This window comes from Microcebus murinus, chromosome 3 (assembly GCF_040939455.1).
Source record: "Microcebus murinus isolate Inina chromosome 3, M.murinus_Inina_mat1.0, whole genome shotgun sequence".
Classification (NCBI taxonomy): Eukaryota; Metazoa; Chordata; class Mammalia; order Primates; family Cheirogaleidae; genus Microcebus; species Microcebus murinus.
The window spans coordinates 111,135,443-111,158,185 of record NC_134106.1 but is presented as its reverse complement, the minus strand read 5'-3'; the positions used below and the strand labels follow the sequence as shown (position 1 = coordinate 111,158,185).

The 22,743-nt window shown below is 43.3% G+C and overlaps 1 protein-coding gene and 1 long non-coding RNA gene across 2 annotated transcripts in view; both read right to left on the bottom strand.

Moving 5' to 3' along the window:
• Positions 1-13,203, bottom strand: part of NWD2 (NACHT and WD repeat domain containing 2) — a 216,415-nt gene extending 203,212 nt beyond the window's left edge. Inside the window, exon 1 of the mRNA XM_012770996.2 lies at positions 12,397-13,203. Coding sequence (XP_012626450.1) covers positions 12,397-12,547 — 151 coding nt within the window. The 5' untranslated portion in view covers positions 12,548-13,203. The remainder of the gene's footprint in view (positions 1-12,396) is intronic.
• Positions 1,412-10,961, bottom strand: LOC142870085 (uncharacterized). Its single transcript, XR_012918646.1, has 3 exons — positions 6,956-10,961; positions 5,616-5,780; positions 1,412-5,431 (listed from the first exon to the last, which is right to left on the bottom strand). It is a non-coding gene; the product is annotated as an uncharacterized LOC142870085 (long non-coding RNA).
• Positions 13,204-22,743: the final 9,540 nt, after the last annotated feature.

The following is a 22,743-nucleotide window of genomic DNA, read 5'->3' as shown; positions in this document are numbered from 1 at the left end:
GTATCCTGAGACTTTACTAAATTCATTGATCAGTTCCAGGAAATTCTTGGTTGAATCTTTAGGGTTTTCTAAATATAATATCATAGCATTAGCAAACAGCGAAAGTTTGATCTCTTCTGCCCCTATTTGGATACCTTTGATTCCATTTTCCTGTCTGATTGCTGTAGCCAAGACTTCCAGCACTATGTTGAACAGAAGAGGAGATAGTGGGCAGCCTTGTCTGGTTCCAGTTCTAAGTGGGAATGATTTCAATTTTTCCCCATTCAGTATGATGTTGGCTATGGGTCTGTCATATATGGCTTGTATCATTTTTAGGTATGTCCCTTCTATGCCTATTTTCTTAAGTGTTTGTATCATGAAAGGGTGTTGAATTTTGTCAAAAGCTTTTTCTGCATCTATTGAAAGAATCATGTGGTCTTTGTTTTTGCTTCTGTTTACATGGTGAATTTTGCTTTTATATAGGGTTCACTGTATACCACATCAGAATTTAATCCTCAGAACTCGGTAATATATACAATATAGGGTTGTTATTGACAGGTGGAAAGATTAAAACTCAAGGCTCTAGAACATCCCCCAGGTTACACAGCTGATAAGCCCCGGGGGCAGTACTGGATCTAGAATTCTGGGGTTGGGATTCTAAGATGCTCTGGTATTCAATGAAACTCACGCCCTCGAAACCCGCACAGCCGTCCCTTCACCCGTGCAGGCGCTGGAGAGAGGTTCACACACACCCCGGAAGGCAGCAGAGTCTTAAAAGGGGAACCCCCTGTGCTTACCCCGCACCAAGCAGCCTCCAGAGCATGGGTCTGCTTAGATCCTACTGGTGATACCAGCATATCAGCAAAAATGAAATCCTTTTTTCCCTTGGACACAATTGAGATAGACTAATTTTTCAAAAGGAAAAACGTAAAGAAAACCAAAAAGAAAGGATTATACAATAAGCACAAAGGCCAAAGAATGAGTTTCAGATATTTAAAAATCTCAGTAAAAAAACCAAAGCCTTTAGCTCAGCCCTAAATTTCCTTTTCTTTAGGTAAGCATATTAGCTACATGCAGGAAAGCGGATCCATCACCTTCCACACCTGCTGACCCTCGGCACTCCGCCAGCCTGCTCCCAGAGGAGCTGGACTACCTCAATTTCTAGTTCTTCTCAAGTAGCACCAAACTCTAAACTTAAACACAGAAACTATTTCTGTTTCAGAACTCCTGGATGCCTGGGACTTCTCCCTCATTCCATTCTACTCCTAGATTTGTGAGGCAGAATCAATGAAGAAATCAATGATTAACCCTTTCCAGATTCAAGTCATCACTCACATACCCCCAGCCCATGTGCTGACTCACTCGAGAGACCCCTCTCCCCCGTCCTCCCGCTCCCCAGACACCCAGGTGTCCCCAGACACCCAGGCCTCTAAGGGCATTCACGTCCTTCTCACTGTAACGTGGCGTGCAGAAGCCACTGCAGCAGCCACTGCAGGAGCACAACACAAATGGTCAAGTGACATAAAGAGTTGGCCGGGCCACTCTACAATAGCGACCACCTGGAACTAAATAGTTTTTCAGTCATTCATGAGATTTGTACTGAACGCCTTCCTAGATGACTGTGGCTGCTTAGTTTTATCAAGTGTGGTCTTTCCCACATAAACGTGGGCACCGCAAGCTCTTTGGAACATCTGTGGCAAGCAAACTGTGCATCAGAGTCCAAAAGAGTGACAGAACTGGCAAAATGAGACATGAGCCTTTATGCATATTTAAAGCAGCATTAAAGGCATGCTTTATGTTGAAAGAAATTATGATTTTTAGTATAGGAGTTTGGCATATCTTACAATAAAAGGTGAAGTGCTAACTTTTTATTTTCTTTCAATGATACTTTATTGAATTCTGCTTGCTACCTGTGGTTTCAAGAGTTATGTGTTTTTGCCAAATTTTTTTTCTTGGAAAATTAGTTTCTGCTCTATTATTTAGAGATGTAACTAACCTAATACCTTATAGTTTGGCCTGAATCCATATTTTTGTGTTAAACCAAAATTTTAAAAATGTATTTTTACCTGGTACCCTCTAGCTAAAAGCATACATGACTGAATAGGTGGTGTAATTTGAGAATAATCACCCATTTTGTGCCATAATTGTTTTAAAAAGTTATCCAAGTAATTCTCATTCCCTTGTGACCATCTTAGCTCTTTATTTTCTGGGGTTTTTAAGAAATTCTGACCTATAATTTTTTGAGTCTTTGGCACCTTTCAGGCAGTTTTAGGTGCTTACGTATAGTATTTCATTTCTTTCTCACCACAACCCAATTTTCCCAATTTTCAGAAGAGAAATGTAGTTTGAAGAGACTAAATACCATACCCAAGTTTTTAACAAATCTTGGGATTCAAATCTGGATCTAACCTCCAAATTCTTTATTCTTAGCCGGTACATACTATAATGCACTTACCTTGCTAATCTCATTTATCAATTTCTGCACACCAAACCCAAGTCAGTGGCTGAAAACAACAGCGCCTTCCCCTGGACTCCCGAGTCCTCGCGAGCCGGCGGGAAGGCCCACCCTCCAGGCTGGAAAAGCCCTGCCGGCTGTTGCCCCTCTCTCCTCGGGGGCTCTCCCTGGGGCGGCTGGGTTCTGAGAAAAGTGTTTCAAAGCACGGAAAGTGGAAATGGCCAATTTTTAAAAGCCGGGCCCAGCAACTGGTGCGGCGCCACTTCCGCCTCGCATCGGCCGCGGCCGCAGGCCCGCCCCCGCGGGAGGAGGCCGAAACTCCGAGCGTCGCAAAGCCCTGACACCTACGGCATTTCCGGTTCACTTGGGTTCTTCAAGCCCGAGGTTCCCTAATTTGTGAATGTTCTCATCCCCCATGACTTCGTGGATAACTCCTCCACACGTGCACTCCTCAGCATGGGAGTCATGTGCTCAAGACCATCAAGCTCTGCACCTGTGCAAAGTCCCCCAAGTATAATCTAAGTAAACTCTAGAGCTACTCTTCTGACTCTAAAGCAAACTAAAATTTCAGCATATGCTCTGCTCACTTGCTGGGGAACCTTTAGACATTATCAGGCTCTCTGGTATCAAATGCTTTCTCTTCAAAAACTGTGCCCTCTCTTGGATCTGGACTTGTTCCCTTCAACCTACAGCTGGACCAGCTCCCCACTGGTCACACCTCTACAGTAGGCAGATCATTTTTCAGATCTGAAGTCTCTCCCTTTTGGCCAAATTTGAATAGCTCATGCTTAAGTGGGCTATCAGATACAACAAGTTGATTCCAATTATTCCAATTGACCTTTGCATGCAAATATCCCCTTCACAACTGCAGTATTTGTACTTTTTGATAGTTGTTTTTGTACTGTTTCCTAGATGAATGAGTCTAAAGAATAAAAACAGCAGTATGTTTCTCTTACTTCCTTTGTAACTCTCCACACCACCCATTTAGGAGTTTGGTCATACACAATGGGTATCTATTAATAATAAATATTGTAGCTGATGCTAAGAATAAAATCTGAAGGAAATACATTCAGTGGCAAGAATCTCCTTGAATGGCACTGTATGTAACAGATCAGATTAAGCATTATGAAGGATAGCCTTCAATTTTGTGGTCTCATTTCCGAGTTGAATTCTGTAATCACTCCAGGAGTAAGACATCTGACATCTGTGCTTTGCTCTCTGCTTTGAGTGTGCCCATGTTATAGTCTTTGAGATATTTTGGAATGAAAATGAGATTTCAAGGAAGTATTTCATTAGAAGGGGGTTTTATTCCCTTTGAATTGCATCCAAGCTGCAGTTTTTCATCTTTTCATTAACTTTCTATCACATAGCTCTTTTTTCTAATTATACATTAGCCAACATGCTTTAATTTGCAGAATGAGTCCTGTTTGGTTTCAACAAAAATTGCAATGGAAGCTAACGCTTTGAAGAAGTGACACAAACGTATCTTTAAGTTAATATCACTACATTTCCTTCTAGATTGATTATGTATGCATGATAACTCAGCACCAACATATGCTTTTGAGGCACTGCTACGAGTTTTGTATTTATTTAAATCATATGACCATTAAAAGCAAAAATCAGAATTTTTTTGAGTTAAAAAGAACTTTAAACTACTGGCTTATTACAGTTGTTTTATGTTTGTAAACAGACAACCTTTAATGTCCGAATACTTGTGTTATAGATCTGTAGTTGCCTTAGATTTGAATCCATGCAATGTTTAGAGTACAAAGCTGGTTACTTGTCGATAATTTCTTGCTGTATCAGTGAAATACATATTATCATGTCAGTTATTATCAGCAATTTCTCAAATTGTCAAAGAGCCTTCATCTTTACTGAACCCAATTACTTTCTATTACTCTGTAGGAATTTCATCATTTGCCATTTTAAAAGGTGTTTATGGGTTTTTATGTTATTTTTCAGTTATCTATTACTGCACATCAATCCACCTAAAAATTGTGGTTTAAAACTACTTATGTCTGGAGAGATGAAGTGACTCTTCCCCAAGACCATTCTAAGCACTTACCTTACCCAAGTATTCTGATCCTGATATTTGCGTATGGTTCCTGCCATTATTTTTCATAGCTTATAGATCACTGTCTTCTCTTCTTCATATTAGATGTGTGGCCATGATGCAAGATGCTCCCCTCTGGACTCCTTTACCTCCTCACTTACCCTTCCCAGACCTGGAAAACCTGGGAGTAATGAGCCAGGCAAGCTTGGCCCACCTGCCCCTAGGAACTGACCTGCCCAGGGAGCATGGGTTTGCTCTCTCCTCCAGGCTCGTGTTCATGGGGCAGGCCATAGGATGGAGGGTTTCTGGGGGCCGACCTTTGCCAGTGACTGGATGGGAGAATGTCTAATTCTGCTGTTTGGTGTTAGGAACCATAAAAACATTCTCCATTATTTCCTTTATCAGGAAAAAAATGGTGATTATTTATGATCTCCTATCTGTAAACTCTTGGTCTTTTTTCAACAACTAGTTTCCAGTTAGTTCAGAATGTGGGAGGGGAAGAAAGATGCTATTTACTGAAACATTCTCAACCCTCAACAACACACAATAATGATGAAAACAACTAATTATTAACACTTGTTGAACACCTGCTAGATGCAAGGCCACTGGGTTATGCACCTTTTGTGTGTTATCCCATTTAATTTAATTATGACAAAGGAAGGTCAAAAAAACTACACACTATAACTGGGAGGTTATGGTGGTTTTCAAAGTTGGCCACCATTAATTCTTCCCTTCCCTGTATACACATACCTCTCCTCACATGAAGAAATGGAGTCTATTCCTCTGCACCTTGAATCTGGGCTAGCCTAATGACTTGCATCGATGACAGAATGTAGTAAAAGTGACATTCTGGGACTTTCAAGCTCAGGCCTTAAGAGATCTGGCAGCTTTCATTCCTTTGTCTGAGAAATCCCACCTGCTATAATGAATACTGGGCTAGACTCCTGAAAGATGAGAGAAAAGCTGGAGAGAGGGAGAGATGGGGGTAAGGGGGAGAGAGAGAGAGAGAGGGAGGGAAGGAGGGAGGGAGAGTGCTCCCTCACAGAGAAGCACCTAGGGGCCGACATTGACATAAGAATCAAGCCCTCTTGGACCTTGCAGCCCACCAGCCCAGCCACCCTGGCTTACCTGAAAGCAGTTGAGGGACTGACTCCATTCAACACCCTGTGGAGCAGAAGAACCACCCAGCCAAGCCTTGCCCCAAATACCAAGGACAGGATTGTGAGAATGATAAATGATTGCTGTTTTAAGCCACTAAAGTTTTGGGGTGGGTTGACACACAGGAATAGACAACTGAAACAGAAATAAAATACATACTTACAGAAACCTTTTCAAATGACAAATGGTATCACTGCTATGGTGTAACAAGAATTTTAAGATTTGTAACTGACATTTTAAACCACCAAGTCACAATCTGCTTGTATATAGCATACCTTTATAGTCCAAGTCATGCCTTCTTTCAAATGTCATTCTAAATGAGCCACCTTCAGGGGGCAAATGATAATATCACCTCAAGACAACAGCTACACTCCTATTCAAAAGGAAAAACTCTTGGCTGAATAATAAAGCTATTTCTTTCTATTCCCTGTTGAGAGCTCATTATTGCTCTGCCTCATATTCAATTATCGTGCAGAATAGTTTCTAAACCCTGGCTCTATTCATTTGTCTGGGAAGCCCTCCCAACACTCACTGTGAACCCGCCTCCCAGGTGGTTTACATAACCCTCCTTGGTGCCCCTTTAATGCTTTGCTTATATCATTAGCATAGTACTCATCACCTATATTTATGTAAACTCCATTAAGAGCAGAGACCTGGTTCCTTTTGTTACTTCAGTATTCTAAGCACCTAAAAGCACTCCTTATAGAGTAGGTGCTTCATGAATAATTGCTAGTTGAAAGAGTGAATTTGCCTGCTTCCCCCTGGGCTAGACAGTATTTCTTGGTGTTGAGTATCCATTACCCCTTCCTTCTATTCTCTTGCTTTTAGTGTAGGGGCTGGAAGCCTGGAAGCTCCTAGATTTGCTTGTTGACAGGGTACAAATACAATTCTAGTTCTGCCAAAGAAATGTACCTGCATGAGCTCTGGAGGATGAAGGGAACCACGAAAGTTCCTCTGCTGCCAGTCATGGTGGCTTACATGCGGGTTTCAGCAGATGTGTGTTTCTGTAGATGGTGGCCAGCTAGCCAGTACCCAGGGGTAGTGCTTTCTATAGTTTCCTGCCCTCTGGAAACTAAATACCCAGTGGTGCCCCTCACTTTTACTCCTCCAACCCTTACAATGACTTTTGGAAGCATCTAATTCCATGAAAAAGCTAGAGTAGTTTCTGTTTTACTATAGTCATGCGCCACATATAGATGTCCTTGCTAACAAGGGGCCACATGTATGACTGTGGTCCTGTAAAATTATAATATTATATTTTTATTGTATCTTTTCTATGTTTAGTTATGTTTAGATACACAAATACTTACCATATGTTACAACTGCCTACAGTATTCAGTTCAGTAACATGCTGTGTAGGTTTGTAACCTAGGAGCAAAAGGCCATACACTATGGCCCAGGTATGCAGCAGGCTAACCGTCTAAGGTTAGTGTGAGGACTCCACCATGTTCACACCATGATGAAACTGACTAACAATGCATTTCTTATGTTCTGAGTTCTGAGCATTGCTTATGTTCTGAGTTCTACCTGATATGCCTCTATGGACTGCATTCCTTGCAGGACATGCCTATTTATGTTTGTACAAACATATCTGCATTGTCCGGATCATAGTGGAAAAATAATAATGATAAGAACAGATAACATTTATTTAATACTTATTATGTGCCCAGCACTGTTCTAAGTGGTTTGAATCTATTAGCTTAATCTTCTCAATAACCCTGCGAAGCAGGCACTGTTGCTGTCCTCTTTTACAAATGAGGAAACTGAGAAGAAAAATGTGAAACGACTTGCTCAAGAAATCATACAATTAAAATAGTGGACTGAGGATTCGAATTCAGGAAGACTGGCTCCCAAATCTACCTTGCAGCTAATACTTTCTCCTGCCCTGATTAATGTCTGCCTAAGGACTTAGAAGATACAATCACTAAAATTTTAGAACTCATTTGTTATAAATGTCCTATATGCATTTATCATAAAATATCAACTCAGTACATTTTCCTTGAAGACTCTTAGTTTTTAAAGATGTTCCTGTGGTATCAAAAGGGCTCTGTACACACACACACATATACACACATTTACATTAATATGTATATATGTGGTTTTTGCTGTGTTTTTTCCCATTAGTCGTAAAGACAATGAAAAATAGGGAGCCATGGAAATAATTAGGATACTAGGAAAGGTAAGAAGAGTAATGGTAAATACTGATAGGTTTCATGTGAAATTTCTCCATGCAGATCTTTCTGCCTCTTGCCCAGAACGCAAGTTCAAACAAATGACCTCTGGTTGTAGCAAATGAATCCGTGTACACATAAGAAAGGAGAACATATATATCTCTTAGCTGTGGCTTCCATCAAAATGGAGAACAAGCTTTCCCACCGAGACCCTAAAGGCATGGAGAAGGGCCTAGGAAGATGCAAAGTCATATACACAAAAGAAATCTAAGTGGTAACGATCTGAACATCTGGTCTTCAACACTGCGGGCAAGAGTGCACAGCTCTCAAAGATGACCAGTGCAGAAATGTGAGTGGGCGGAAAAATGCACAGATGTAGGGGTTAGAAGATCTTCTTCTGCATTCCGGATGTCATTTTCTGTGCAGATGGAGACGCACTAGTGCAGTAGCCCTGACAGTGGGTGCTGTCAATCACTCCCCAGGGGAGGAGAAGAGTCTTGATCCAATGGCTGCAGTTGGAAGAAAAATCTGAACAAGATAGCCCAGCCCCTTCTTTCTTTCTTGTAAGTAAAACTGCCATTTTTCTCTGCTCCTCCACATCTTCAGTTTTAAAGGAGTTGGCTCTGCACATGGGTCGGTGAGGATGCTCTGTGTCCCACCCATTGCTGACAGTGACTGGGAGGGCAAGTCTGTGTAATTCTGGGGTTCAATATAGGGAAACTCACTTGCCTGCAGTTAAAACCATATTCCCAATAAAAGTTCATATCTCTTACCTGAAATTCCAGAATCCCCAATGATTTGAAAATAAAAGTTTTCCCCCAATCCATCTGGCAGCAAAACTTGAAGTGACCTAAGTCATTAACAGCCAAACCTGACCTTAACTGACATGAAGATACTTACAATCTTTATCACTCCACTTGGAGCTTTGCTGTCTGATACAATAACCAGTAGCCACACATGTCTATTTAAATTTAAACTCATTGGAATGAAATAAAATTCATATTCAGCTTCTTAGTCATGCTAGCCACATCTCAAGTGCTCCCTAGCCACATGTGCCTAGTGCCACCATATCAGAAAAAACATTTCCAGCATTATAGAAAGTTCTGTACAACATGGAGTGAAGTCATGTTTACTTACAGACATGTTCATATTTGATGTGGAGTATTTACTTAGGCCCCATATATTAAACAGTATATAGATAGTTGTCCCCAAAATCTAAAAAAAAAAAAAAACAACCAAAGATCACATCTGGCCCAGAGGATCAGAGATAAGGGATTGAGGGATTACGGACCTGTGCCAGTTCTTAATCAGTAGTAAAGGGGGTATTTTGGTCTTCCTTTTTTTGCTAAGACTTTACCTTATTCCAAATTGATAAGAATCAAGGCAAGGAAGAGGAGGGCCCTTAAACCCTAATAAGGGAGGGAACCATGCAGGTTCCTCTCTCTCCACATGCACAGGCTATTTAGGCTAATCACAGTGGAGGGTATTATATGTGTTGCAAAATCATTTTTCTGAGGAGGTGTAAGTGCAGTTCTGGCAGAAAGACAGTAGCTAAATGACTAAAAATCTTCCCAGGATTGATACAGATGCCGCAGATGGGATTTCTATGTGGGGTGGGAGGTGGGACTAGATGAAGACCAAGGCCCATCCATTTAAGAAAATCTGGGCTATTGCCTCCTCCAGAGGGGTCCTTCTCCAGCTTCTTCCACATGGTAGGGATTGGTCAGTTGCAGATATACTTCTGGACAGGAACATGTCTATTGGCATCCAGCACTTCCTGAAATTTCCTTCAATGCCTAGGGCTACCTCTTGGTGGGAGCAAAGTGGGTCAGGGCAGCCATGTGCCCTTTCAGCTATTCATACTCTTGAAGCCTGACAGCGAGAAGATGCTGGACAGCTCTTATCTGCCACACCCAGCTTATTCTCTTGTACTGTGGGTGTGAGATATTTCACAGAGATATTCCACAGCAGCCTCGGCCCGCCAGAGTACTAAGAGATGGGTTTTGAGTATCTTATGGGCTCTACTTTGTTTCACTCTGCTATATGATTTCAGGCAAGCAGCTTAACTTGATACAGCCTCAGTTTTCTTATCCGTAAAACAGGCAGAACACCTCCAGGTCCACCACCCTCAGAGGGTTGTATGAGGATGGAAATGAAAATCAAAATATTGAATAAGCTAATATATGGGAAAGTCATCTTTCCTAGTAAATGCATATATTATCTGCATTACTGATGGGAAAATTCCATACAGGCCTTGTAAAGCAACACCTATTAAAACTGTAATCTAAGCAAGAGCCTTGCTGGATTCTCAAAATATTTCTGTGAGTTCAATACAAAACAGCTTTTATTTAGAACATAAATTGGATTTACGCTTGTAAAAGAAAGCATGAGATAATGTTCTTTGTCTTAATTTGACAGCAGACAGACTCTTCAGCACTGGCCAAGAATCTAATACTGGATTGTACCAAAACACAACCATTTGCTTTTTAAATTGCATCCATAAAGATACTACGGTCAAGTGCTGCCTCTGACAGAGCATTTACCAAGATTTGAAGATTCATGTTCAGATCATTAAAAATGCCCATCTCTGTCTTTTTTATTCAGTATTCCACCAGCTCTCCAATCAGGATAAAATTTGAGGACCTGCTCCTATTGAAACTTCCCAGGTAAGCTTCACATTTCTGGAATTTTTTTTTTTTTAAAGATCAGTGTGGAAGCTGTCCAGCTCAAACAGTGCACAAGAGGCATGACTGCCTCCTTTCTCCTGTTTGCTTTCCTCGAATTAATATATGCTAAAGCTTTTATTTCAAGAAACTAAGGATTTTGAAGAATCACATGGAAAGGCTTAAGAAAAACGACATTAATCTTGTATATTAATTCAATATTAACATGACTCAGTATAAACTCATTATTTTTATCCTAGAAATTGCAAATTTAAAGTGAGAAAAAAACAACTACTCATCATATTAACAGAATTTTCATTGTATTTTAGGAGCAGCTTTTTAAAAGGAAAAGAGTGATTTAACTGGCTTCACATCACCAAATTTAAACACTTTTCATAAGATATTTTTATAAACTCAGGAGAATTAAAAATTTCAGAACTAAACATTTTCTAACATAATTCTCTCAAACACTTTAAAAATGCTTTCAGAATATTTTAAAAAGCAACACAAAACTTAACTTGCAGATTTCCTTAAATCCTTAATAGGCTGCATATTTCCATGTTTGTTTGTTTTTTTTAAAATCTAAATTTAGGTAAAAATCCTGGAACATATCTGAGATAGAATGAGTTTTTGAGAGCACAATATATCTTCCTAAAAGGCTCCTTAATTAAGTTCTATGAAAGCGAGCTGTAACAGATAAAAGGACAATCATGCTCTCCCCGAAGAAAAGTGTGTAGTCCTAATACTAATTAGCGCATGGTACCTATTTCCTTCCCTACTTCCCTTCTCATAACGTGATTTTTTACCTAAAACTGTGCTAGTGCCATGTTTTTGAGTGTAAACGATAATTTTCTAGAAAGTTACTTTTATTGGTCCTTCCTGAGTGCTTTCCACAGGCAACCAGAGCCTTGGGCTTTCAAACGAGGATTCTATCCAATGACTGCTGAAGGTAAACTTTCTTTTTTCTTTCACTCTGTGAAAATACGACCCAAGGCTTGTTAGAGTGCAGGGAAAGCTAATTCTCAAATCTCTCACATCTATTCCAGTCTCCTATAAACTCATCTTATGGCCGAACATTTTTTTTTCTTAGAAAAGAGGAATCCCTGCAGTTTTATTCAGCCCCAAACACATTCTTCTTTTCCCCACTCACTGGGAATGAAATCCAACATTTCGGGACCCAGAACGGAAAGGTAGTGATGAACAGGATCTGACCACCCAGCGCTCAGCCGCCGTGACTGCGAACGCAACGCGTCAACAAGTTCTCACCGAGCGTCTGGCAGGTGCCTGGGGAGCGCGGCCAGGCCGGGTTCCGACCCGAGACGGCGGCCCGGGACCCGCGGAGACGCGCCCGCGCCAGCGCCCCAGCGCGGAGCCGGTCCGCCCGCGGAGCGCGTCCCCTCGGCGCCCGCGGGCCTAGGCTCACCAGGGTCCGCTGGGCCCCGAGCCCAAGGGTAGCGTCGCACCTGCCAGAGCGAGTCTCGGGCGCCGCTCACCCCGCCGGCGCAGCAAGCGGCAAGGAGGGAGCCCGCACTCGGGCACCCGCCGCGGAGCTGAGGGCGAAAGGACCTGCCTTTGCGTCCGCGGTAACCTCGCAGAAGAAACCGCTAAAAGAAAGGGAACCGGGGCGGCGGCGGCAGAACGGAGCTGCCGGAAGCTCCTGCTAAGGCTGTGCGCGTTTCTTAGCTTGACGGGGGAGTAACCGGGAAGGTGGGGGCAAGAATGGGTGTCCCAGGTGAAGTCGGCAGGCACAGCGGACGAGCGAGGGGAGAATAAAAGTGACTCAAATGAAATCCCCACGCGCCGCGGGCTGCCGCGGCCGCAGCTGCGGGAAGGGGCGCGGGGCGCACCGGGCACACGCGCCGGCCCCGCAGCCAGGACGGACGGGAGGGCGGACCGGCAAAGCCGAGCGGGACTTACCTTCGGGGTTGGCGCTGATGAAGACCCGGACGCTGCGGCCGGCGGGCACGAGGTGAGAAGGCAGGGCCGTGAGGTTCCCCGAGAAAGCCGCCCGCCGCAGCGCAGAGTCCCGGGGGCAGGGCAGCTTGGTGCCCGCGCCGGCCGGCCACATTGCCCTTCGGGAGGAACCACCGCCGCCGCCTGCTCCTTGTCCCTGCCCGCGGCTCCGCGGGACGCTGGGTCGGTCTCTGCAGGCGGCGCGGCTCAGAGCCGCTCCGAGCCCGACGCGCGGCCGGCGAGCTCCGTGGCGCGCACCGCCCGCCGGCAGGGAGCGGCCATACGGACCCCGTCGCCACCGCTCGGGGCCCTGCGGGCGTCCGGCCTCGCTGGCGGCCGGGCTCGGCGCGGCGGCCGGCTGGAGCGGGAGGTCGGCGCGGCGGCGGCTGCGCGCGCGGCGCCCTTTCGCGCCGGGAGGCGCCCGCGGCCACCTCCCCGCCCGCGCCGCCGTGGGAGGAGGGCCGCCAGGCGGGGACTGTGCGGGCGAAGAGGCCAGACGAAACTTTATCTACAAGACGTCCCGACTGTGCTGGAGACCGACTCCCGCGCGCTCAGAAATAGCCCGCGGCTTGAAGGGCGGCCGGGGCTTGGGCGCGGGGCCTCTGGGCTCCAGGAGCGGCTGGAGCGCTCTGGCTGCCTCCGCGAATGAGGACAAGAAATCAGTCAGCTCTGACTCCACTACTCCCGCTCCGGCTCTCCGAAAGGTCACACGAGCCCGGAGCTTCTGCGCGAGCCACGCGGGCGCGCGCCTGCCCGGCGCGGGCTCCAGCCTCCAAGTTGGACGCGCGCGCCCGACACCGCCGCGGTCTGGCGCGTCCCGTCTCCCGGCCGTCGCGGCCGTCCGAGGGCGGGCGCCGCCTCCCCGGCTCTCGTGGCGCAGGCGGCCGCGCCGGCGGGCTCTGACAGCCTGGCCGCGCCCCTCGCCGCGGGGCCGCGGAGCCTCCGGGCGCGCACCGCGGGGAGCTCTCCCCGGGCCGCTAGGCCTCCCGGGGGCCTGCCTGCTCCCGCAGGCTCATTCCAGGCTGCTCTGCCCGCCGGGCGGCTCCGCCGTCGGCCGCGAGGAAGCGGGAGCCCGGCGTCGCAGCGCGTGCCAGGCGGGGAGTGCGGGCTCCCGGGGGCGCCCCCGCGCGACGCCCCGCAAAGTGCCGGCGGGGTGCGAGAAATCCGAGTCGGCGTGGGCTGCGGCTTTTTGTTTGCGCTTCAGCCGCTTTTCCGAGTCAGCGCAGCGCGTGGGCAGGCTTCGCGTGACGCCACCGGGCGGTCGGGCGGTCGCGGGGCTGAGCCAGTTGCGGTCGGGCGCGGGCGGACGGCGTGGGGCTCCGGTCTGCGTCTAGGCGACGGGAGATGTAGGGGGACGCAGACGCCAAATTGCCGTCTCCTGCCACACTCCACTGCGCCCACGGAAAAACCGGAAACACTGCAGACACCAGGACAAGAAAAAAAGACGCCGTCGAATAAAAAGTGTGATTGTGTTGGGGTGGGGTTCGGGAGTGTTTGGATCCTTAGTTGGAGTTTGGTATCCAAATCTCTCATTCTGGGTTTTTGGGCAGGCACACCTCACCTATGTTGCAGGAAAAATGAACAGTTTTCCAAATCTTTGCGATGGGGAGAGCGTGGGTGAGCTCGAGGTGAGGCAGCTCAGCTGCAAGTGGCACCCTCTTACCTGGGGCCTGCAACTCCCGCAGCTCTGCCCGCCTTTGGGCCTGCACTTCCTCTGGGGCCAGCTGGGGGCAGTGAAGTCCTGGGTACTGCTGATTGTTTTGTCACCCCAGCCCCAACACACATGTTCTGGGGTGACCTCTTTGGAAGAAATGGGTCTCTGGGTCTGTAAGGCTGCCTTCCGCTCCAGAGCCAGGCAGAGGGCAGTTCTTTGTCACAATTGGATGCGACCCAGGAGGAGCCCTGAATATACACCCAGCTATTTGTTCAACTGATTCCGTCTAGCAAATTATCACCTTTCTCTTCCAGACTGATTCTCAGGTGGGAGTGTCTCCAGCAGGAAGCGGGACCCTGAAAGATCTTCTGATGTTCCAAAGGTATGGACTTTGAGCTCTGGAACAGGCCATGAAAATACAGAGTCTATTACAGTATTATCCTTTATGAATCTACAGTATCTATTACCAGAGAAAGGAGCCAAGATCACTTCAGCCTTGATCTCAATTTTGTTTATAAAAGATTAAGAAGTTGCCAGATTGTCAAGAACCTGCCTCCCTGCTTTTTTTCCCCCCGCCACTTGTTTGTTTCTCTCTTAAAAATGGAATTAGTGTTTGTGTCTTCTGACCTTTACTTCAGATCTCAAAGTGAAGTGTTGTATTTCCTTTGGATGACTTTGGGATTTTTGGCAGCCTCTATAACCTAATTAACTGTTCTAGACAGGCCGAAGTTTAGCATCTGCCTGTGCCACTGCAGACCAGCCTGCAGAGAAGAGAATTTCACATTGTCTGTGGGCAGTGTTTAAAGGCTCTGCACAACCAGCCTTGCTTCAGGTAGAGCAGGCTGATGTCTTTGGGGTGTTGTATTAATAATATGGATACTTGGTTGCTCATTGCCCCCACACACGAGCGTGCACACACACACACACACACACACACACACACACACACACACACACACAGTCTTCCTCCATGTTCTTCCACCATAGCTCTTGCTAGCATCTGACATCCTAAAACCATAAATTTATTCCTTAGCATGCAAATGGAATAAGGGAGGGGTCATATGAATTATTATGAATTAATTAGATTTATTTTCCACTCGGAGTAATGACATGCGTACACACACACAGGAGAGGGAGAAGGTATAATTGTGGAAGGCAGACCCCTGTTTAAAAGATTTTGTAAACATTTTATCCTCATCAGTAAATATTGGAAGTGTTATTATTACAATTGTGCACATGAGAAAAACCAAGGCTCAAGAAAGTAAAATGACTTGCCCAAGGTCACGTCCCTGGTGAATGGTAAAGCCAGGATTCAGGCATTGTGGCTCTTGTTGTGCTCTTTGCAACATACAGCTCCATCTTCCAATTTGCTCAGTTCTGACCCTGGCTGACATCTTCAGCAACCTGGACTTGGCTGCTCAGGCCTGTGTTTGTGGGCATGGAAGGCTGGCTATCACCTTTGCTTTCTAAGTAGGAAAGAAAATCAGTGTCCACATGGACATAGGACTAGACTCTTCCAATTTCTAGGCTGATGACCTGGTGATAAGAACTTCCGAATTCCCTGTTTCCTTCAGGTCCTGCTCTTGAGGCCACAGGTAAATCCCTACCACCCCAGAAGTGGGCTGGAGAATTTAAAGCATCTAGAAGTGGGAAGGCAGAAGTACATGCGAAACGGGCCTGGGACCCAGCTTGTGATGAAGAACAGGAATTCCCTGCTAGATCCTTTCACACACCACCAGTTAGCAGCCTAGAGAGGACCACAAAGAGGTTCCCTATTTTTATAAAACAATGGGCCCAGTCCTTTATAAAACAGGGCTATGCAAAGATAAAAATTACTGCTAATTTAATTCTACTTATCAAGCTGGAAGGAGCCTTGTGATCATGTAGTCTCACCTCCCTTGATAAACATGGGGTGCCCTGCTCAAAAATTGTAATTTTATTAAACAGGGGGAAGGAAAACTATTCCCTAATGATGTTGCTGTATGAGCTAGACATTTTAATAGGTATTTCATTTAATCCCACTGCATCCAGGCTCTGGGCCCAGCACCTTCTATTCCCAGTCTGATGTATGTTCTTGGACATTACTGTTTGGGGAGTTATATGCACTTTGCTTGTTCCAAAGTCCATGGTACACACATGTATCTCACCTAATTCTCTTCACTGTGATGGCTAGTGCTTTTTCACCCAGCTGAATGGCTGTGTCACATGCCCAGTTCATCCTGCTTAGCTGCTGGGGGTAGTGACAAAAAGCACACAGCCAGAGCCCTGTGGCTGACTCTGACTCAGCAGAAGGAAGACCTGTGCCCCAATCTGTGTTTGATTGCATGTACACTCACATTTGTATACATCAAGTATCCTGGCCAGGTTACTTCTGGATCACTATTCTATTTAATATATTTGTCCTATTATGGGTAGAAATGAAATAGAGCCCCTAGTGTTTTGAAGAAGACCAAGTTAACACAGCATACCACTCTAACTGTCTCAGGAAATCTAGCCAATGAAGCCAGTGATGGGTTGTTTATGTTTCCCTAACTTGAAGAGTATCAGACTTCATATTACATTCATGCTCATAGTGGCTCTCTGATTTGGGTGATAAATATTTGAATCTGCTTTGCTGATGTGAGAAAAGGATTATACAGAGTCATTTAAGCCAGGACTCCACTTTCCAAAGTTCCAGCTCAGGATGTAAGCTAGACCATCAGGAACCCACTTACTTGTTTACAAAATGGAAATTTTCAGTCTGTGTGAGAATTTGTCAGCATAACAATTTGCCAACAAAGCTTGTTGATTCAGAGGTGCCTGCAGCATGATAGAATTCACAGCAGCTCAGTTACACCTTTCTGAAGCGCTATCTGATGTTTTCATGACTCAGAAATTCTAACTTTATATCCACCCCCTTCCAAATCTGTTTAATATATTTTTTGAGCAGTCTCCCTCTTACAACCTTCTAAACACATTGCTAAGAGAACTATGCATACCACATAAAGCAAAGAAAGTTAAAGTAACTTTTTAGATAAAAATTTATAGATTGTATTTCTAGAGTAAAGGTTATATTTTTATTTTATGATTGCCAAGCTTTTTCTCTTTCATGACAATCTCCAATACAGTACCTTATAAAACCCTCTTCTCTCTTGTTCTGTAATCTGACATTTAACGGAGAATTGCTTTTTACAAAACACTTTCATACATGTAAATTCATTTTGATTCTAATCCTGTGAGGTAGGTTCTGCATCAATGATATTACCCCCTTACCCATTTTTTTTAATATGAAAAAGCAGCTGAAGAGATTTTAGTGGCACGTTCAAGTTCATTTAGTTGCTGGATGGCGGAGTGAATATCAAAACTGGATCTCTGCACACAAAGCCATAGGTCAATTATAACATACCACTTGGCTGCCGGGGTATAACAAGATCCATTTGGCCAAATTGATAAATACCTTTTATAGCTCTCTGTAAAATTTATACTGGTGTTTAGAGAAACCAAATAATATGAGGGTATAAAACACTCTTTTGGATGTCTCTGGTAGCTACATTGCCTATTTTACATTGACTTCTATATTTTTATTAAGCAGAAGCTAAATTCCATATCTTTTAATTCTGACAACTCAGTTTTGTAGACGAGTACAAGAGGCTCAGAGAATTTAAATGACTTGTCCAAATTCAGATAATTAGTGGCAAAGCTAGAATGTGAACCAGATTAATCTCATCATTGTGCTATATGGAGTCTTTTCTCCATGTAACACTAAACCCACATGAATAAGATAAGAAAACCTACCCTTTACAATATTCCAAGTTGGCATGGCCCAAAATCTTAAATATGTTGTCCAAATCAATTATTGTATTTGTTTTCTCATTGTTGAAATGCTTGTATTTAGTTGGAATACTGTTAAGTTTGAATGTATGTTGATTTTGCCTTTATTTCTAAAATACTTTAATAGGACAATGTGTTTTTCTTGGAAATTTTTCCTGTAAAAATTGAATATAAATGATGATCCCATAACAATCTCTGTAAAAATAATTTTAGAGATTCTACTTCTGATAAAATACTAAGGCTTTGCCACCTTCATTTTTCTCCCTACTCTTAACAGTTCTGCTTTATATTTTTTAGTTAATAGGATTTATTTCTTCAAAAACCAGTGGTCTCCATGGCATTCCTTTAGCATGAATTAGTTACACAGCTGCACTGTGCATCTTCTTGGGTCACCCTTCATAAATGTAAATTATTTTCTTCTTGCCTAAATTTAGAAAACCATATGCAGAAATTGACAGGTCATTTACATTCAGTTCAAAGAAAAGAATAGGCAGCCAATTATGATTGGCTTTGAAGTGTTAAGAAACATTTACAAATCAAATGATTCAAAAACCGGTTTTAAATTCCCAACTCCAGTCACTTCTTGGTAAGTGTGGGAAGACCATTTCATTATTATTTGGAGCATTTGGAGTAAATGTAAAATTTAGGAGACTTGGCTTTCCCCCCAAATAAATACAATGTAGCTTTCTATAGTAAAAATGAAATATATATTATGTTAATATATCTTTTCTTTATATATTTATAATATATATTTATTATAAAAGATAATTGTGGATAACATTTTAAAATACACTAAACACAGATCTATTGTTGCATTAGTCAATGTTTTTAGTGGCAAATAACCAAAACCAACAATGAATTTCTTTTAAGAATATAGGATTTTATGCAGAACACAAAGGCAGAAATGGAATTGAGTCTTAAGAAAAACTGGAACCAGTAATAGGAAATATCCTTGGGAAAAAGAACAGTATTGTTTTTCTGTGTCTCCTCTTTGGTTCTCTGTCAGTGTCACGAACAGCTTTCTCTCCCTCACATCACTCTCTCTCTCTCTCTCTCTTAAGTGAACACATGCCCATACACACATGCACACTCTCATTCACATAACCTTTTTGATATTTAATGTTTATGATGAAATATGGCCAACCTGTAGCTCAGGCCATGTGAAAAGACTGACCAAAATTTTTTTTTTTTTTTGAAATCTTTTTTAGGAGTTAGTGGACAGCACTGTAATTGAATAAACACATGTGTTTTAGTTTTCTGAATCTTTCCACTTTTCTGGGAAGTTATCACATCTCCATGCAAATAGTAAGGTCAAATTGTAGTAGTCTGTCTTAGGAAGTAATAGTAGACAATTATCTAGTTTCCTTTTTTCTTGCTGTCAAAAAATAATTGCTGTGTTCCTTGGAAAGACTTCTGTAATTCTTTCCTTTCACTTAAATAAATGACTTTTTGAAAATGATTTAAACATTATTTGCTAGGTTGTAAGATACTCAGGGGAGTAAAACTAAATAGGAAATAGTAAGTCAAAATAGAATTTTTCTACCCTTTCTGAATAATTATATTAATAAGAATATGGCAATAAAACTTACAGAACATAATCCAATTCATATGAAGCACTTGATTTCAAAGGATAGTTTAGCCATGCATTGGATTATGTTCTTCATATATACACATTTATGTGTACATATGTGTGTGTGTGTATATATATATATATATATATATATATATATATATATATAATTTAGGTAGAAAAAGTAAGGAATTACCTATCTGTCCTACACAGGGATCTTGGCTGAAAACAACAGAACTGGTGCTAATTAAGCATACAAACAATTTACTGGAAAATCATTATTGGAAAAGTAATAGTAACGTTGACCGAGCTGGGGAACGAGGCTTAGAAAATGGGAGGGGACCAGAAGAGGTCAGTTGATGGGTTCCACAGCCACAATAAGCACCATGGTGACAGACATTCAGGACAGCCTTGCTACTGTTGCTGTTAAGTTCTGAACATTTTATTGTGCCCTGTCACCATCAGTACCATTTGCCGGATACCACCACTGGCATTATTGCCACTGGACACTAGATGTTGCTATCACGGTTACCTAATTCGGTTCTTCCCTCTGGCTTCTGGGGTCAGGGAGACTGGGAGAGTGATTATCTGTCCTGCACCAAGATTCAAAGCGTGCAGAATTCTCTGAACCCTGGAAGGGGATTTTAGAGTTAAACTGTCAAAGCCCTCGTACCTTTCCCCAGCAAATGTACGGTACACTTCCTCTGCTCTTATGTGATTCAGAACATTTTGATGCCATGAACAAAAGATGACTTGAATGCCTTTGTATTGCTAGTAATAAAATTAGAATAATAATTCCCCACCTCTCCAAGGCTCATATGCCTGGCAAGGCTCACCTCTTCTGAACCACAACCAGGAACAAGAATATGAGCTAAAAAGAATTCTTTAAGCAGCCAGACTATATCTTACAATGTTCACACAATGACACTCACTCCCTTGACTCATGGGAGATCCCCAGAGGCTCTCTGTCAGACTCTCTTTACACTTACTGTACACACAATTCAAACAAGCTGGGTTTTCCTGGTTGGCAAAACCAGAGCAGATTTAGAGACATCAAAACAAAAGAAGAAGGGCTGCTGTTAACAAATAACTGCTGGAAACAAGAAACAATTTCTCACAGCAAAGAGGAGACATATGACAGCAAAAGTGATATGTGTTCATACACACACACACACACACACACACACACACACACACCCCACTCAGTAATCTGCAGATGACTTAATTTCTGAACAATATTATTGCATATATTTCAAAATGGAAAAGATCCAGAATAAATAGACACTGAAGTTAAAACAGATAAATATCAACATATTGTAAGTACTTGGGGACAATTTTCAACAGCAAACAACCCAGAGAGCTGAGACCAAAGGATGAATGGCACTTGCGATATTCACTAGTAGACAGCCAGTAAGAAGGTAGAAATCAACAGCACATAAAGTAGGCAGAGATTCGGGTAGAATCCTACCCCCAGGAAGAACGTGGTAGAGATATTTTACTTAAATGGCTGAAGTAGTGTTGGCAGCAGAACAGGTAGCAGCAGTAGTAATGACATGGCAAACATTTATTGAGTGCTTTCCATGAGGCCAGATATTATTCTATGCACTTTAGAGACATTAACTTGTTTAATTCTAAACTTTCATCCCATGGAGGAAGGTGCTATACCTATCCCCACTTTACAGGTGAGGAGACTGAGGCAGGTGGTATCAGGGCACTTTGCCCAGGTCATACAGTCAGAATGTGCATTTTGACTCCAAAATCTGGGTTTCGACCATTAGCATATACTCCATCCTGGATTCTGGATAGCATAGCAGTACAGTTACCTGGACAAAGGAGAACTAGCTCATGATAAGGAAACCAGAAGGAAATTCAGGTTGTGACGTGTGTCTTAACGACAAGGGAAAGAATGTTCAATGAGTGTTTCGTTTGTGTCACACTCACCATCTCACATGACCTTCCACGCGGCGGTGTGGATCACTCACTTTACGCAGGGACAATCTGAGGTTAAAGAAGCCGAGGAATGTGTCCACACTGACAGAGTCTGTAAGTGATGAGCTAGGACTCAATCTTGTGCCTGACTCCATGCTGTCTCTGCTGCAAGGCAATGTGGTCTCAGAACAGCGCAAACACCACTTGCAAGAAAGAGCTATTAGCAGACTTGTCCATTTATATGTGCACACATTTCATGTCTTTGTTCATTTATTCATCAAACATTTGTTAAGCACTTCTGTGTTCCCAGCGCAAACCCTGTTTCTAGGAAGCCCAGTCTGGTGTGGGACTCCAAAATGAAGGTACCGATGATGTGGGTCACTAACTAATGCAGGTCATTAACGAAATGACTATCAATTGGTTTGGAGGTTTCTTATACAGGGTAAAACCAATCAGACAAATATATACATGAAAGGACATCAGTTCACACTCTAGAGGAAAGTGCTGCATGCAAGTATGGGGTCACAGTGGCCAACAATAGAAGAATAGGGATTTAAAAGGGGTTTGATGAGAGGTCTGCTCACAAAGGCAGTAGGCTATCATGGCAGGATGTGAGTTTTGGAGACAAATTGATAAATGTGGGTTATGATACTGGCTCCAACACTTAATAATTGTGTAAAGAATAAAACTCTTTCCCTAAACCTCAGTGTCTTTCTCTGTAAAATGGACATAAGATGCCTACTTTGCAGTGGTGAATGGTACACGTTAGTATGAGTAAAGGCCCTAGCACAGTGCCTGGTACTCAGTGATGGTAATTATTATTAGATGGGAAGCCCAGTTAGATTCATAGTTATTGATTCAAAAGATCATGGCAGCAAAACTATGTCAGATTTAAAAAACTCTATATAGTTTGTGTTATCTTATTTATATCCCTAGCATCTAATAACAAATCAATCAATCAACAAAAACTCCATTTGAGGAATTTTAACCCTTTGTGTCTTATTTTTGTGTGGTTGTGTGCAAGGGTTGCACAACTATCAGTAGGAATTGAGTTATAGTCCACAGTCAGGGTAGCCAAAATATCAAAATCCAGGTAAGGCATAAGCTAGAGCAACATGAACAAGGTGGGAGAAACATATCGAGTCCCTGGAACTCTGGCAAAGAAGAAAGGGAGATCACGGAATCCTGAAGGCAAACTTGCAATGTGAAAGTAGAAAACCATGTTGTTGACTCTGGGGCCCAAGATCAAAGTGGAGCCAGGAATAAGGCTTACCATTAGATTTGTGCTTAATAGCTAGTAAATATTTTCTGGCTTGGAGTTGGAAGCCTGTAAAAGCCTGGGTAGGTG